The following is a 14431-nucleotide window of genomic DNA, read 5'->3' as shown; positions in this document are numbered from 1 at the left end:
AATGGTATAGATTAAGTACACAATAAACAGAAGTGAATGAACACAGTAATCTGTGTTTTGATAAGCCCAAAGATGCCAGCTATTGGAGTGAGAACTCATTATTTGATAAAAACTGTTGGGAAAACTGGAAAACAGCCTGGTGGAAATTAGGTATAGATCAATATCTCACACGATACACCAAGATAAGCTCAAAATCAGTACCTGATTTAGACATAAAGGGTGACATTGTAAACATATTAGAGAAACGTGGAAGAAACTGACTGTCAGATCTACAAATCGGGAGGGAATCATGACCAAACAAGAGACAGAGAAGTTTACAGGAGGTAAAATGGACAATTCTGGTTATGTAAAATTAAAAAGTTTTTGCACAAACAAAACCAATGCAGCTAAAATCAGGAGAAAAGCAGGGGAAAAACTTAGCTATAAGTTTCTCTGATAAATATCTCATTTTTAAAAATATGGGGAACTAAGTCAAATTCATAAGAATAAAAGCCATTCCCTAGTTGATAGTCAAAGGATTTGTATAGGCAGTCTAGGCTATCAACAGTCATATGAAAAATGCTCTAAATCACTAATAATGGGAGAAATGCAAATTAAAACAACCGAGAGGTTGTTTTATTATTCATCATATTATGATGTTATATTATATCCTATTATACCCATTAGATTAGCTAAATTGACAAAAAAGTAAAACAACAAATTTTGAAGGACCTATAGGTAAAGTTTTTCCCATTAAAAATTCCACATTAAATAATTATGTAAGAAAACAATTACAATTTTTATTATAGTCTTTGATTCTCTAGGACCTTTAGTTTTATATTCTAAAGAGGTTATTGACAGAAAAAAAAATATACAAAACTATTGATATCAGCACTATTTATGAAAACAAAAAGTTAGAAACAAACTACGTAGACAAATATTGGGGAATGGCTGAACAAATGGTAATATATGAATAAGATTTAATATTATTATTAATTACTAATTATTGCTAAAGATTCAAGCCTCACCTTACACCTAAAGAGAGGAGAAACTCTCTTCCACTAGGGCACAGGTGTTGACCTGAGTCACCTGTTCCTAGCAGTGGTCAGTGGCTCATAGATCTAAGAGACAATAGAAAAATTCCCTGTCACTGAAACATGGGTTCACAATCTTAGCCCTTGCTCTCTTTGGTGAATAACAAATAGACAATATGTAGTATTTCTATTGTGCTTTATAGTTTACAAAATGCTTTACAAATATAATCTTATTTTATCCTCATAACAACCCTGGGAGGTAGGTGCTATTATTCCCATTTTACAGATGAGGAAACTAAGGCAAGAAGAGGTTGTGACCCACCTAGGACTACACAGCTAGTGACTATCCAAGGCTGGATATGAACTCTAGGTTCAGTAGTTTATACACTGTGCCACTTAATGCAGGAAGTCCTGTCTAAAAAGGTACAGCTGCTGAGAGTTATAGATCTAGCCATGTGGACCTGGCACAACAGACCCTGGAGCTCTTTCCAATCCAAGATTTTACTGTCAGTGTTGTGCCCTTGCTCCAGAGAAATGTAGAAGGAAGTTCTGCTGAATCCTGGTTACTGCTGGATGCCTTAAGTGAAGGTGAAGTCATGGAGTCATTGGATTTAGAACTGAAAGAAAATTTAGAGGTCGTTTTCGTTTAACCCCTTCCTCTTACAGATGAGAAAACAGGGGTCCAAAAGGGTTAAATGACTCCCCACTGTCAAACAGGCTGCAAGTTAACAATCAGCACTTGAAACTATGTCCTGTGACTACATTGCAAATAGTAGACCACTATCTCTCATCACCACAAGGGTAAGGAAAGGCACCAAGTGAAGAGTAGCTCATGGAGGGGAGGGCTGGAGTTTTGGATCTGGCAAGAGCTCCAGCTGTTCTCAGAACTGGCAAAAGACCTGAATCTAGGAAACTATGGTAGCCACCAGAAAGGTCTTAAGTTCTACTAGAACTCAGAAAAGAAAAAGAAAAGAGAAGAAAAAGCCAAGGGAAAGAAGGTGGCACTCAACTAATCTGGATAGTGTACAACAGCAGACAAGTACATTGTAGACCCATGAGAAAAAGAGTATAGAAAAAGAGCCCTAAGAATGATAGAGATCTAAAATGGCCTACTTTGCCCATAGCTGAGAAGATAAAGCAAAAAAGGAAGTTTTTTGATCAGTTGTGTCTAACTCTTCATGACCCTGTTTAGGTTCTTCTTGGCGAAGATACTGGAGTGGTTTGCCATTTCCTTCTCCAGCTCATTTGACAGATGACAAACTGAGGCAAACAGGGTTAAGTGACTTGCCCAGCTCACATAGCTAGTAAATGTCTGAGGGCAGATTTAAATTCAGGTCTTCCTGACTTTAGGCCCAGGGCTCTATACGCTGTACCACCTAGCTGCACCTTAAATTAAGCTTCTGCCACTGTAAATGCCTGTCATCTCTTTTCTTCCACAACTTAATAACAGTTAGCATTTATTTAGGGCTTTCAAGATGTTTGCAAAGCTGTATACATGTTATTTCTTTTGATTCTCACAACAACCCTGCAAAGGTAGGTGCTATTGTTATCCCCATTTTATAGATGAAGCAACTGAGGCAAAGAGGGATTAAGTGACTTGCCCAGGATCACACAGCTAGTAAGTTTCAGAAGCAGGATTCAAACTCAGGTTTCCTGACTCTAGGCTCAGCACTTTATCTAGCACCACCACTGCCCAGGCAGTTGCTGAGTCAGTAAAGATAGTTGCAGGTTAAGAATCAAATGGCACAACCTACCTTACTGGAGTCATGGGGAAGGACCAATAGATGCCCAGAAATCTCTACTAATTACTTAGGTTTTGTGGGGTACTTGGGGATAATCAGCTTGATTTCCTGGATCTCAGGCAGTATGGAATAAAGTTGGATGAGGCTTAGAGGGAAGCAGGAGTAGCATAAGCATAGAATTATTAAATATTAAAGCTGGAAGGGATTTAGACACCATCTAGCCAAAACCTTTCATTTTATAGATGTGGGAGCTGAGTTGTAGAGCATTACCCCATTAAGAAAGTCAGGGCAGCTAAGCTGTGTTGATAACAAGCAGCAGCCAAAGCTAATAATCCTAAGGTTATTAAAGGTTATTATCTCTCGCCTCCTTTCTGTAAGGGACCACAGGCCCAGTATGACCTCTGGAAAATTACTAGGTTGCAGTTGTCAAGGCCTCCTTGTGATAAGAACAAATTACTACCTCTTCCTGGAATACCCCTATACCTTTGGTGGTCCTTGTGATAAGAACAAATTACGGACAAAGCTGTACCTCTTCCTGGAATACCCCGCCCCTATACCGGTGATGGAACTCCCCCACTCCCTCTTACGGTGTGTATAATTACCCTGAGCTAGCCTTCAATAAACGAGACTTGATCAGAAAGCCTGTCTTGTCTCCATTTCCTGTGTCCCCTGCTCCCCTCCTTCTTTTACAGGTCCGGACCTCCGTTGATGTCCCGCGGGACGGGACACCTTTCCACACTAGGGCTGCCTATAGGTACCAGATAAAATTGAGGAGAAACAAAACTTCTAGGCTGATGATCTTTAGGCTAGTTAGTTCTACTGCAGTTACAGATCTGACTTATGAGGTATCAATAGATAAGAGTGCTGGAACTGGAATCAGGAATTTTTGTCATTCAGTTGTTTCAGTCACATTCGATTCTTTGTGACCCAGTTTGGGGTTTTCTTGGCAAAGATACTGGAGTGATTTGCCATTTCCTTCTCCAGCTTATTTGACAGAGGAGGAACTGAAGCAAACAGGCTTAAGTGACTTGTCAGGGTCACACAGCTAGTAAGTGTCTGAGGCTGTATTTGAACAGAGGTCTGGCCTCTAAGGCCAGTGCTCCACCCACTGCACCATCGAGCTGCCCTGGAAGACATTTATTTCTGGTTATAAAAGCAGGCTACAACTGGACTTGGGGCTGGCCCTCCTAATGTTTCTCTGCTTTGAAGAGTTGAATAAATTCCTGTTAACTTTCACTTCCTGAGTTTGCTTCATTTAATAAGGGTGAAGGCCTGAACAAAGATTTCTTTTGCTTTTCTTTTTCTTTTGTTTGAGGCAATTGGGATTAAGTGACTTGCCCCAAGTCACACAGCCAGTAAATGTTATGTATCTGAGGCCGGATTTGAACTCAGGTCCTCCTGACTCCAGGGCTGATGCTCTATCCACTGCACCATGGAGGATTTCTTTTAACACATCATTCTACAAAGATTTATACACCTACGATGTACAAGACCCTGTAAAGATGACCTGTACATAAATAAATATAACACAAAACAGAGATGTGCATTAAATATGTGAAGAAATTGCTGTGAAATTTTAGAGATTTGGCAAAGACTTGGAATCTACGAAGACTTCATGGAACAGGTAATATTTGAGCTTAGAAAGATAAGAAACATTTCAAATAAGCAAGGATTGCAAGTTAGGGGAAGGAGATTTTCTTAGGAATAGGGAGCACAGGAATAGAAGGGCACGTTCCTAAGATTGCAGATTAATAGAAGAAATGTGAGTAGAGCTTTTATCCTAATTCTCTTAATTCCTGCCTTTTTGATTCAAAATGAAATACATTTTAAAAATATATATGTGTGTATATATATTTTGCTTTTTGGTGAGGCAGTCAGGGTTAAGTGACTTGCCCAGGGTCACACAGCTAGGAAATATCAAGTGTCTGATATTTGATTTCAGGTACTCCTGACTCCAAGGCTAGAGTTCTATCCACTGCGCCACCTAGCTGCCCCCATAAACTGACATTTAACAGTAGCTCAACTTTATATAATGTTTCATGGTTACAAGCATTTTATGAATCCTCACTGGATTCTCAAAACAACCCTGAGAAGTGGGCCATGTCAGAAACAATTGAATTATTCAGTCTTATGATAATTATACAAACTCTGTTACTGACACATTGAATTAAAGGAATACAAGTTAACATGGCACTATTCATATTACAAGAACAAAAATATAAAAATAATTCTAGTAAAAATTTTCTTGGAAAAAATTTAGTATTTTGTACAACATTCTTTAGACCTTCTTAAATTGCACCGAGGATTTTCCCACCTTAGAACAGCATATTTTGAGTTAGGGTTTCAGAGGCTCTTGGTTGCATTCATTCCTTCAAATGTTTATTTTTACTTGTTTGTCACTTGTTTGGCATCAGACAGATCAAAAAGTATGTTAGCAAAAGAGAAATCTCAAAAACACCCTTTTTGTTTTCTATTAGTAATCTATCAAGTGCGAAATAATCATAATGCAGGATTTTCCGCCAAATGATCATTTCAAATTACAACCACTTCAGTTATGGAAAGCTCTTGAGTCAGAGTTTGATCTAAAGGCCTAACTCTGTATTTCACTACATGTTCTTCATGTGGATGAGACTGGACAAACTTTCAGAGTGCTATGATCACCTAGGTGTTTTTTTCTCCAGGGAGTAGGGATTGTTGCAGTACTTCTGCGGAATAGTCACATGGACCTGTTGCATCATGCCCAGTGTTTTCAGATTCTTCTATGACACTTAACTTATCAAAGGATTCACTCTCACTGGAAGGTACGGGCAAGAGAAATGAAATGCCGTAGGAAGGCTGTTCCAAATACTGTGGAGGAAAAGAGAAAAAAATAAATAAAAAAATCATGCCATATCTATTCCTTTTTTAAAATTAAGGCTTACTAAGATTATAATCAGAACTATTTTATCTAAAAATACCGAGGTCTGTTAATTAATAATTAATTTGTTAAATCAGTTTGCCACAGATTTGCTACATGATCTAGAATAAATCTCATATTCAAAATGTTTATTCTCTTAGGGGCAACTAGGTTGGTACAGTGGATACGGCACTGGCCTTGGAGTCAGGAGTACTTGAGTTCAAATCTGACCTCAGACACTAGCTGTGTGACCCTAGGCAAGTCATTTTAATCCTGATTGACTCCCCCAACCTCTCCAAAAATGTTTACTCTTGAAAATCAAGAATATTTTCTGGCCTGATTAGCATGCTGTTTGATTAATACTAAGGTTACAAGATATGGTGGAGGGAATACTGGACCCTGATTCAGGAGACTTAGGTTTATTAGCTCTGAACTTGACTGGTTTCATAACCTTGGAAAGGTCACTTAATCTAAAACTTAGCTTGAATGTAAAATGAATAGGTTGGAATATGTTATTTCTTAGGTTCTTTCCATCTCTGAAGCTCAATGATTGTGATATTTTGTATTCCTTATGGCTCTCTGTCCTCTACCATCCAATGCTCTATATGTAGAAACATTTAATAATTTTAAAATTTCTTATTTTCCTCTTTTATTTCTTTCATTTTCCATTCCTTCCTGGTTAGTTGTTTGTTTGCTTTTTTTTTTTTTTTTGGTGAGGCAATTAGGGTTAAGTGACTTGCCCAGTGTCACACAGCCAGTGAGCGTTATATGTCTGAGGCCGGATTTGAACAGAGGTCCTCCTCCAAGGCCGGTGCTCTAGCTAGCTGCCCAGTTAGGTTTTTTTTTTTTTTAATTCACTTCTTATGTTCCATTTAAAAGTCCTTTTAGAAATTCAACCCAAAAGAATGGTCACTGGACTCAGGTCAGAGGTCAGCTCAGGTCAGAGGATTCTGCCTCCTACTACCTAGTATGACCTTGAGACCTCTCTGATCCTCAGTTTCCTCATTGGTAAAATGAGAGGACTGTGCTAGAAGATTCCTATCATCCCTTCTTCAGGGCAGGGGGAGGGGGAAAGGTCTAAATTTTATGGTTCTAGGGTGATGTCCCCAACTACATCTGGTTTACTCTAACTAAGGATTTTTTCCTTGTGATTTCTCTTGATTGAAAGAGACAGGCAAACAACAAGTGAACTTTGGAAAAATAAATGTGGACCTTCCATATTTCATAAAGTCAGTAGGTTCATGCTAAAGGTCTGAAAAATATACTCTTGACTGGCTTGGAGGAAGTGAAATTTGATATTTTCCCCAGGTAGTGGTAGTGAGGACAAATTCAGGGGTAAAGACTCCTCCCTGTAATCCTCTCACTCAGCCTGCAGCTGTACCTGCTGCCATGGCCTCAATGTGACCCTTAGGGTGGGGCAGAGGAGAGAGGAACCAGTGCCTGCTTACAGCTGCAGCAGCTGCTTATATGAGTAGCATCTGCCAGAAACCTGCAATACCAGAGAAGGCAGGCTTTCCTTTGTGCACCCCCTATAATTAGTTTATGCATCGCCTGGGGACTCTGGCCCTTACTTGGTTCTGCTTTGCTGTTTTACTTTGTTCACATTGTTGTAGATGACTGCAATTAGCAAGTGGGCTTGCTGACTGTTCAACCACCAAGGCACATTTCTGAGGCCCTTGGTCTTCACTCCCTTATAAAGTTCGTTCTTTTATTAGGTTTTCTTTAAGTTATATGCACTTATTAGGTGTTTACTATGTGCCAGACACTGTGCTAAGGACTGGGGATACAAAGGAAAAACAAGCACAGTTCCTGCTATGTATAGAAGATCCTAAACCTTTAGATCAGTTGTTATTTCAATCACTAAAAATTTTCCTTAGCAGTCTTCATGTGTCTAATATTGAGCATAATTTTTACCCCTCAAAATCCTTAGCAGTTCCCAAATTTCCTGTTGTTATTGTTTGTCCTTTCTTCACAAAGAGGACCATGACATCAGGGAGATGATGCCATGACATACAAGTGAATTGAATTTAAGTGAGGGAGGGCTGTGCAAAGTCACCAGCCTCACTTTCTCCTTGGGAGCCATCTGGGTCCAGTGGCAAAATATAGATCAGGATGACTGGCTGATGGCCCAGGATGCAGTGGCGGACCTTGGCCTTTTCAAGCTAAGGTCTTTAACAGGTCTCAGTTTGACTGAAGCAGTGCCTATTCAGTGATTAATGCTTAATAAAGAAAATGAGGCAATGAATGGCCTCTTCATTTAGTCAAAAAAAAAATTAATCCAGGAGGGGAAGACACTCAGGGTTTTGGCCAAAACATATTTCCTAATACTATCAACAGCACCATCACCACTCACGTCCTCCAAGCTATGTGGAGTCTGCAGTTCTCTTTTTCAGTGCCCACATCTTGTCTGTCTGTCTTTCTGTCTGTCTCTCTCTCCACATACACTTGCCTTTTTCTTTACATTTCTAGAACCCCTACCTCATTGTCCATTCCAATAGTCCTGTGTGCCTAGGTTGCTGCACAGCCTGTCCTATCGTCTGGTCTTTAACAACTCACTCTTCTTTTAGTTTCCCTAAGTAAAATGAAATAATTCCCTTCTTAAAGAGAATTGCTTTAGTTATACTGTCTTATTTTCAGAAGCCTACAATGGTTCTCAATTGCTGTATGTTTTAACTTGATATTCTTACTCCAAAACCAGAGTAAAAACATTAATTTGTGGCTTCTTTTACTTTATCTGGTCAGCCCCGATTAATATCATTCTCAGGCAGCTAGGTGACAGGATATAGTGCTGGGCCTGGAGTCAGGAAGGCTAATTTTCCTGAGTTCAAATCTGACCTAGACATTTATAAGCTGTGTGATTCTGGGAAAGTTAACCTTTACCCTATTTGCCTCAGTTTTGTTATCTGTTAAATGAGCTGGAGAAGGATAACGGGAAACCACTCTAGTATCTTTGCCAAGAAAACTCCAAATAGGGTCACAAAGTCAGAAACAACTGAACAACAACAAATTTTATTCTAGCTTCTGCTCACATCTCTTGACCATGCACATCTTCTTAGCCTCTTCCTCTAATAGGAAATTACTACTTCTTCTCAGGAAATGGCCAATTTCTTTTCGGATACTGCTTAAAGCTCACTTATTGGTCTGTTTGAAGCGAGATTGCACTGTTTGAGTTACTCTAACCTCTTCAGCATTCCCTGACTACTTGTCTATCTCTCTGGTTATCTCTTGGCTATACTAGGATTTTATGAATGTGTTATGAATTTTGGGTTCTTCTACTTAAATTTGACCTATCTCTTCCTTTAGAATTTAAGTATCTTGAAGGGTAGAGACTGTGTCTCTGGTCTCCACTATATTAACGTTGTTGTTTATGATGTTGGAATGATTAGATTGCTCTTTAGCCAAATGCAGTCAGTACTTTGGCAATATGGTACAAAATATTTATTTATTGGCAAACAGCTTGGCCTTACAAAAGTGTGGAGCAGCTTTAACTACCAAGTATCATTTGAATAGCATCAAGAAAACGCCACCTTCTGGGGGCAGCTAGGTGGCACAGTGGATAGAGCACCGGCCCTGGATTCAGGAGGATCCGAGTTCAAATCTGCCCACAGACATATAACACTTACTAGCTCTGTGACCCTGAGCAAGTCACTTAACCCCATTCCCTAGCAAAAAAAAAAAAAAAAAAAGAAAAGAAAACACTATCTTCTCACCCTACAATTAGACAGTTATTCATTTGAGGTAAACATTTTCATTTCTAGGCTTCTTTTAAAATGTAAGTACTCCTGGAGGTCATTAAGAATAATTAGTACCAACTATGACTAGTACAGAAATATGTTTTATGTGCTTGTACATATATAATAACCTATATCAAATTGCTTACCATTTAAGAAGAGAGGAGGAGAAGGAGGGAGGGAGAAAAATTTGGAACTCAAAATTTTGTAAAAATGGATGCAAAAAATTGTTTTCACATATAATTAAAAATACTATTAAAAAAAGAATGACTGGAACCTTAAAATGGATTAATTTAGCAAATTTCTCCCCTACAACACAGCACATTTGGGACAAAAAGGGAACCATTGAAAGGGGGTGAGGAGAAAGAGTGAAGACAGGGAGGGTGGAGATTTTTGGAAGAAAAATTACCTATTTCATAAGTTTGCCTTGTGCTGACTGTGGATATAGACTTCACTGATGTGAATACTTCAACAGGGCAGAGTTATCAACATACCATGCGTGTGTTATTTTCAACTGTCAAGAGGCTGATAACCCTAGCAAGGGAATACATATATCTTCTTTTGGAACCCAAAGGTAAAGATTTGGGATTCATGATTTGATCCTGGGCAAATAACTTTATATGGCTAGAATTTAGCCATTGATGAAATATGAGGTACAAGGCAAATACACAGACAGGGGAGAGGACTGCTTAAATATTTCATATGTATACATATACATATAAAAAAAATACCTCTTTCAGATGCTGAGGAAAAGAATACCCAGGGAAGAATATACACTTTACTTTTCTGTAGAAGTACCACAACATGCAGAAACAACCAAGCACCAACATTAAAACCACTATCGTGGATACAATGATCACAGTAACATAAGTCCAGTATGGATGTGACCCTATAGGAAAGAAAGACATAATTTCTCTCAAGAACTCAATTTTTGCAAAGTTTATTTTCACAGTCATCAGGAAATATCTTCTGATACCAATCCTAGACATAAAAGAACTTGTAGGGAAAGAGAGTAGCTGGCTCAAGAGTAATAGTTAAGATACATGCTTTTCCCACTTGTATTTTTAAAGGCTGGTTTCTGACATATCTTTTGTATCCAAAGAATAAGAATGCATCTCCCTATTTAAAATGTAACAATGAAACAATAGACTTGGAGTTTACTGATTTTCTTTGAAAGTGTCAACTCCAAGTTAATACTTAAAAATTCAATTCAATAATAAATGGTGGCACAATGGATAGAATGCTGGGCCTGGAGTCAGGAAGACTCAGCTTCCTGAGTTCAAATCTGGCCTCAGACACTTACTAGCTGTGCGACCCTGGACAAGTCACTTAACCCTGTTTGCCCCGGTTCCTCATCTGTAAAATGAGCTAGAGAAGGAAATGGCAAACCACTCCAATATCTCTTCCATGAAAACCGTCATTAAGAGTAGGACATGACTGAAAAATGACTGAATAAAAGGTGCCAAGAAGTATGCTAAGCACAGGGGATACAAATAAGAAAAAGAGACAATCCCTGCCCTCCAGGAATTTACAATCTGGGGTGGGGGTGGGTGGAGGGGAGACAACACACAGAAGGAAGCTTGAGGCCCAGAGTGGGGAGAGGTAGGGCACAGGGTGCCAGAAGTGGGAGCATGTTCCAGGCAGAATCAAAGCCTGCTGATGGAGAATGGAGTTACCAGGAAAGTCATGAGCCCTCTATAAAGAAAGGAACACTGTGGGAGGAATTTAATGCCCCACACTCCAGCCCTCCAATTGGATGGGAGAAGCCACTGAGGATGAGTTGAGAAGATGAACCCCAGTCTTTCTTCAAGGTGATAAGATTTCTGGTGACCAGCTCATCCTGGATTGGTGGTAGGGGGTGGGCATATTGTTCCCAGAGTAGAAACCCAGCAGAGTTGCTGCTAATGTAGTCTTCTAATTGGCTTCTTAGCTGGATGGACTGATGATTTAGGAAAGACTGAGCAGGAATTCAGTGTGCGTACAGAAAGTTCGAATGGATGATCTCTCAATCTTTTCCCTGGTGGTTTTTAGGTAAGAAGGATTGCTGTGAGTTGCCAGGTGGAAGAAGAAAGCTGGCACCACTCTTGCCTTACTCTGCCCCCTCCCAATATGTTCCTGAATATCAGAATTCCTGCCAGCACCTAGAGTTGGTAATAGAGTCCATTGGAGTAGTAGTAGCTTACTACAGAAGAAGGCCTTGAAGATAGAGGTAGAAAGTCAGTTCCCCAAGGAGGATGGCAGATTTAGGGATGGTGATCCCTCATGACAGAAATGCTGGGAGGATAGATTCTACAAAGGCACTGATCCTTGGAGCTGAGAGAAATGATTATTTCTCTCTTTTATTAATAACCAATTATTAAATTAGGATAAAGGTTTTCTCTCCTCATTTCCTCATTCAGAAACCAGAAACCTGGGGGTTGTTCAGTCTCTGAAGGACATTGTTAATGGATGAGATTGCCCAAATCCTGGAGTACATGTTTTTCAAACCTGGATGGGAGATTCTATCCAACTAGTAAACCTTACAAAACAATTTAGTGTAAGTGAATTCCAGCCCATTGTGTTCTCCTGAGGTTTGGGTGGTGGGTAGATCCTGTGTCTAGATTGCCCAAGGCTGGGAGTGGTCTGGTTTAAGATAGTCTCTCTTTGTCCATGAATGGCATAATCAAAGTCACATCCCCCAGCCCCTCATCAGAATAGGTCCACCTCTCATTATAATATCCATTCTTCTCATTAATTGTTAACCAAAGAGTTGACTGTCTCCTGTCGGGACACCCACTCTCCCAAGGGCATGTAAGAGTCAAGAAGCTGCTATGATCCCTCTTTTGGTTTAGGAGAGATAGTCAAATGCAATAATTAATAAAATGATTAACTATGTCTCTCTTTTATACATCATAGAGTTCAGCATTGAGCTACATTACACCTAAGGAAACCTCATCAGGTTTCCACAAAGAAAAAGACTTTCAGAGCCAATATTTAGGAGGTATCTCCCTTGGCTACACATGTACTTCACTATCACACTTTAAACTTGAGCCCAGTCTCCTCAGGGAGATTGAGTTTGCCCATTTTTTTTTTTTTAGTGGTAGGGAAGGATGGTTTATAACTATTCTTTTTGCTATACCTTCTCAGCAAAGCCCTTTTCTAAAAGCTAATAGTTCAGTTATACCCAACTATTTGTGACTCGTGAACCAACTGTCCATGGGATTTTCTTGGCAAAAATACGGAAATGGTTTGCCATTTCCTTCTCCAGTTTTATGCAAGTAAGGCTTAACTGACTTGCTCAGGGTCACACACTAGCAGTAAGTGTCTAAGGTTAGATTTGAACTCTGGTCTTTCTGACTAAAGGCCCAGCGGATTGATAATGGGGAGAACACCAGATGGGAGCTCATGAACTGCAGAACTAGAAATCCCAACCTCTCAGGGTTATCCACAGAACTTGTAGGGGAGCAAGAGACATCATTCTCTAAGGATCCAAACTGTCTCTGCAAGTGTAGGTTGGGGGAGTGAGCCCAGAGGAGGGTGCTACAAGGGAGAATCTGAAGTTGACTTTTCCTATGGCGCTCTGCTGGCTCATGGATACCATAATCTTCCAGTGATTTCAAATCATTCAACCCATTCAAAAGTTCAGACTTTGGCAGAAGTGGCAGTGGCTCAGTCACTCTGGAGTCTCAAAACTGTGTTTTTCTTTCTATTTCATGCAGCAAATATATTCTAAACTATAATGCAAGTGTTTTTCTCTTTGACCACAGGAAAATGAGGAGATAAGAATCTCAATGAAAAATGAGACAAAAGTTATAGTCCAAAATTTTCCTGGAGAAAAAAAATGAGCCAAGTTATAATAAACTGATAAAATAATACAAGTGAATCATTTTGCATTTTAAAACCTAGGGCAAGCCGAGAGGAAGTCAAGATAGGGGTCAGATCTTTTTGCATTTAAGAAAACATGCAGAACAACCATTTTGGCCTATATTCACGATTTTACTGTGTGTATATATCACATTTTCCATATGTGCATATGAACTGCAAGACCATATGCAACAACTGTTTTCCTTCAATGTCTTCTCTCCTCCTCTAATTGGTATAAAAAGACTTAATTGCTAAAAAAAAGGAGTATTTCAGAGTCTCTGGAATATTATCTTCTATCATCTAGCCTAACAGGTAGCTAGCTACCTTTGATTTAGTGAAACTAGCTTTACTAACAAGGATACATATTCCTCCTCTACAGTCAGGCCTACTGTAACACTTGTTTTAAAAATGCAAATCTATTCCAACACAATTTATATAGTAGGGGACAAATATGAGTATAACTCAAATTTTTCATTTTCTCATGTGCAATTTTGTCTGGGAAAAATAGTGAGACTGCAGAAAACGTCACTGCTTCACCATAACTTGTAAGTTGCAATTCTTCTGATACACAAACAAACCAGATCTTTTTCAAGGTAATGTGTCATATTTATTGTGTATTTTCTGGTAGACAGAAGAGAACTGGTCTGCACCAATGTAGTCTACCCACAACCTACTACCTTCTACCATGGCCACCCCCTCCCAGATTTGTTTCTTAACTGTACCTGTCTACTTTGCCAGCCCAAGCCCTTGAGAACTGGGTACACAGGCCAAGGAGCAGCAGCCCTAGGCCACAGATATCACCACAATTTATTATAGTATTTTTATATTTATTTAGCATGTGTAAAAACTGTGCTGCTGTTTTTATTAGGTTCCTATACCCTTTTTAAAAAAAAATATATCAATGATACGGGGCATCTAGGTGGTGCAGTGGATAGAGCACCGGCCTTGGAGTCAGGAGGACCTGAGTTCAAATCTGGGCTCAGACCAAACACTAGACACTTACTAGCTGTGTGACCCTAGGCAAGTCACCTAACCCCAATTGCCTAAAAATTAAAAAAAAATTAAAAATATATCAGTGATGAAGTTTTTGAATGTTATGCTCCTAAACTCACTTATCTCATAAGTTCTTTGGTTTTTATTGCACAATTTTGCACAGCATGGTGATTTTTAGGAATGTGTATGTTGAATGACAGCAGAACTGACAGC

The 14431-nt window shown here is 39.3% G+C and overlaps 1 protein-coding gene across 1 annotated transcript in view; it reads right to left on the bottom strand.

Moving 5' to 3' along the window:
• Positions 1–4762: 4762 nt before the first annotated feature.
• The window catches only part of IL10RB (interleukin 10 receptor subunit beta), a 50116-nt gene continuing 40447 nt past the window's right edge, over positions 4763–14431 (bottom strand). The window contains exons 6-7 of the mRNA XM_027875507.1: positions 10114–10271; positions 4763–5602 (exon numbers count right to left, since the gene is read on the bottom strand). Coding sequence (XP_027731308.1) covers positions 5417–5602; positions 10114–10271 — 344 coding nt within the window. The 3' untranslated portion in view covers positions 4763–5416. The remainder of the gene's footprint in view (positions 5603–10113; positions 10272–14431) is intronic.

Source organism: Vombatus ursinus, unplaced genomic scaffold (assembly GCF_900497805.2).
Source record: "Vombatus ursinus unplaced genomic scaffold, bare-nosed wombat genome assembly UNPS02014809.1, whole genome shotgun sequence".
Lineage (NCBI taxonomy): Eukaryota > Metazoa > Chordata > Mammalia > Diprotodontia > Vombatidae > Vombatus > Vombatus ursinus.
Note: the sequence above shows the minus strand (reverse complement) of the source record. Positions and strands in the feature narration are given on the sequence as shown.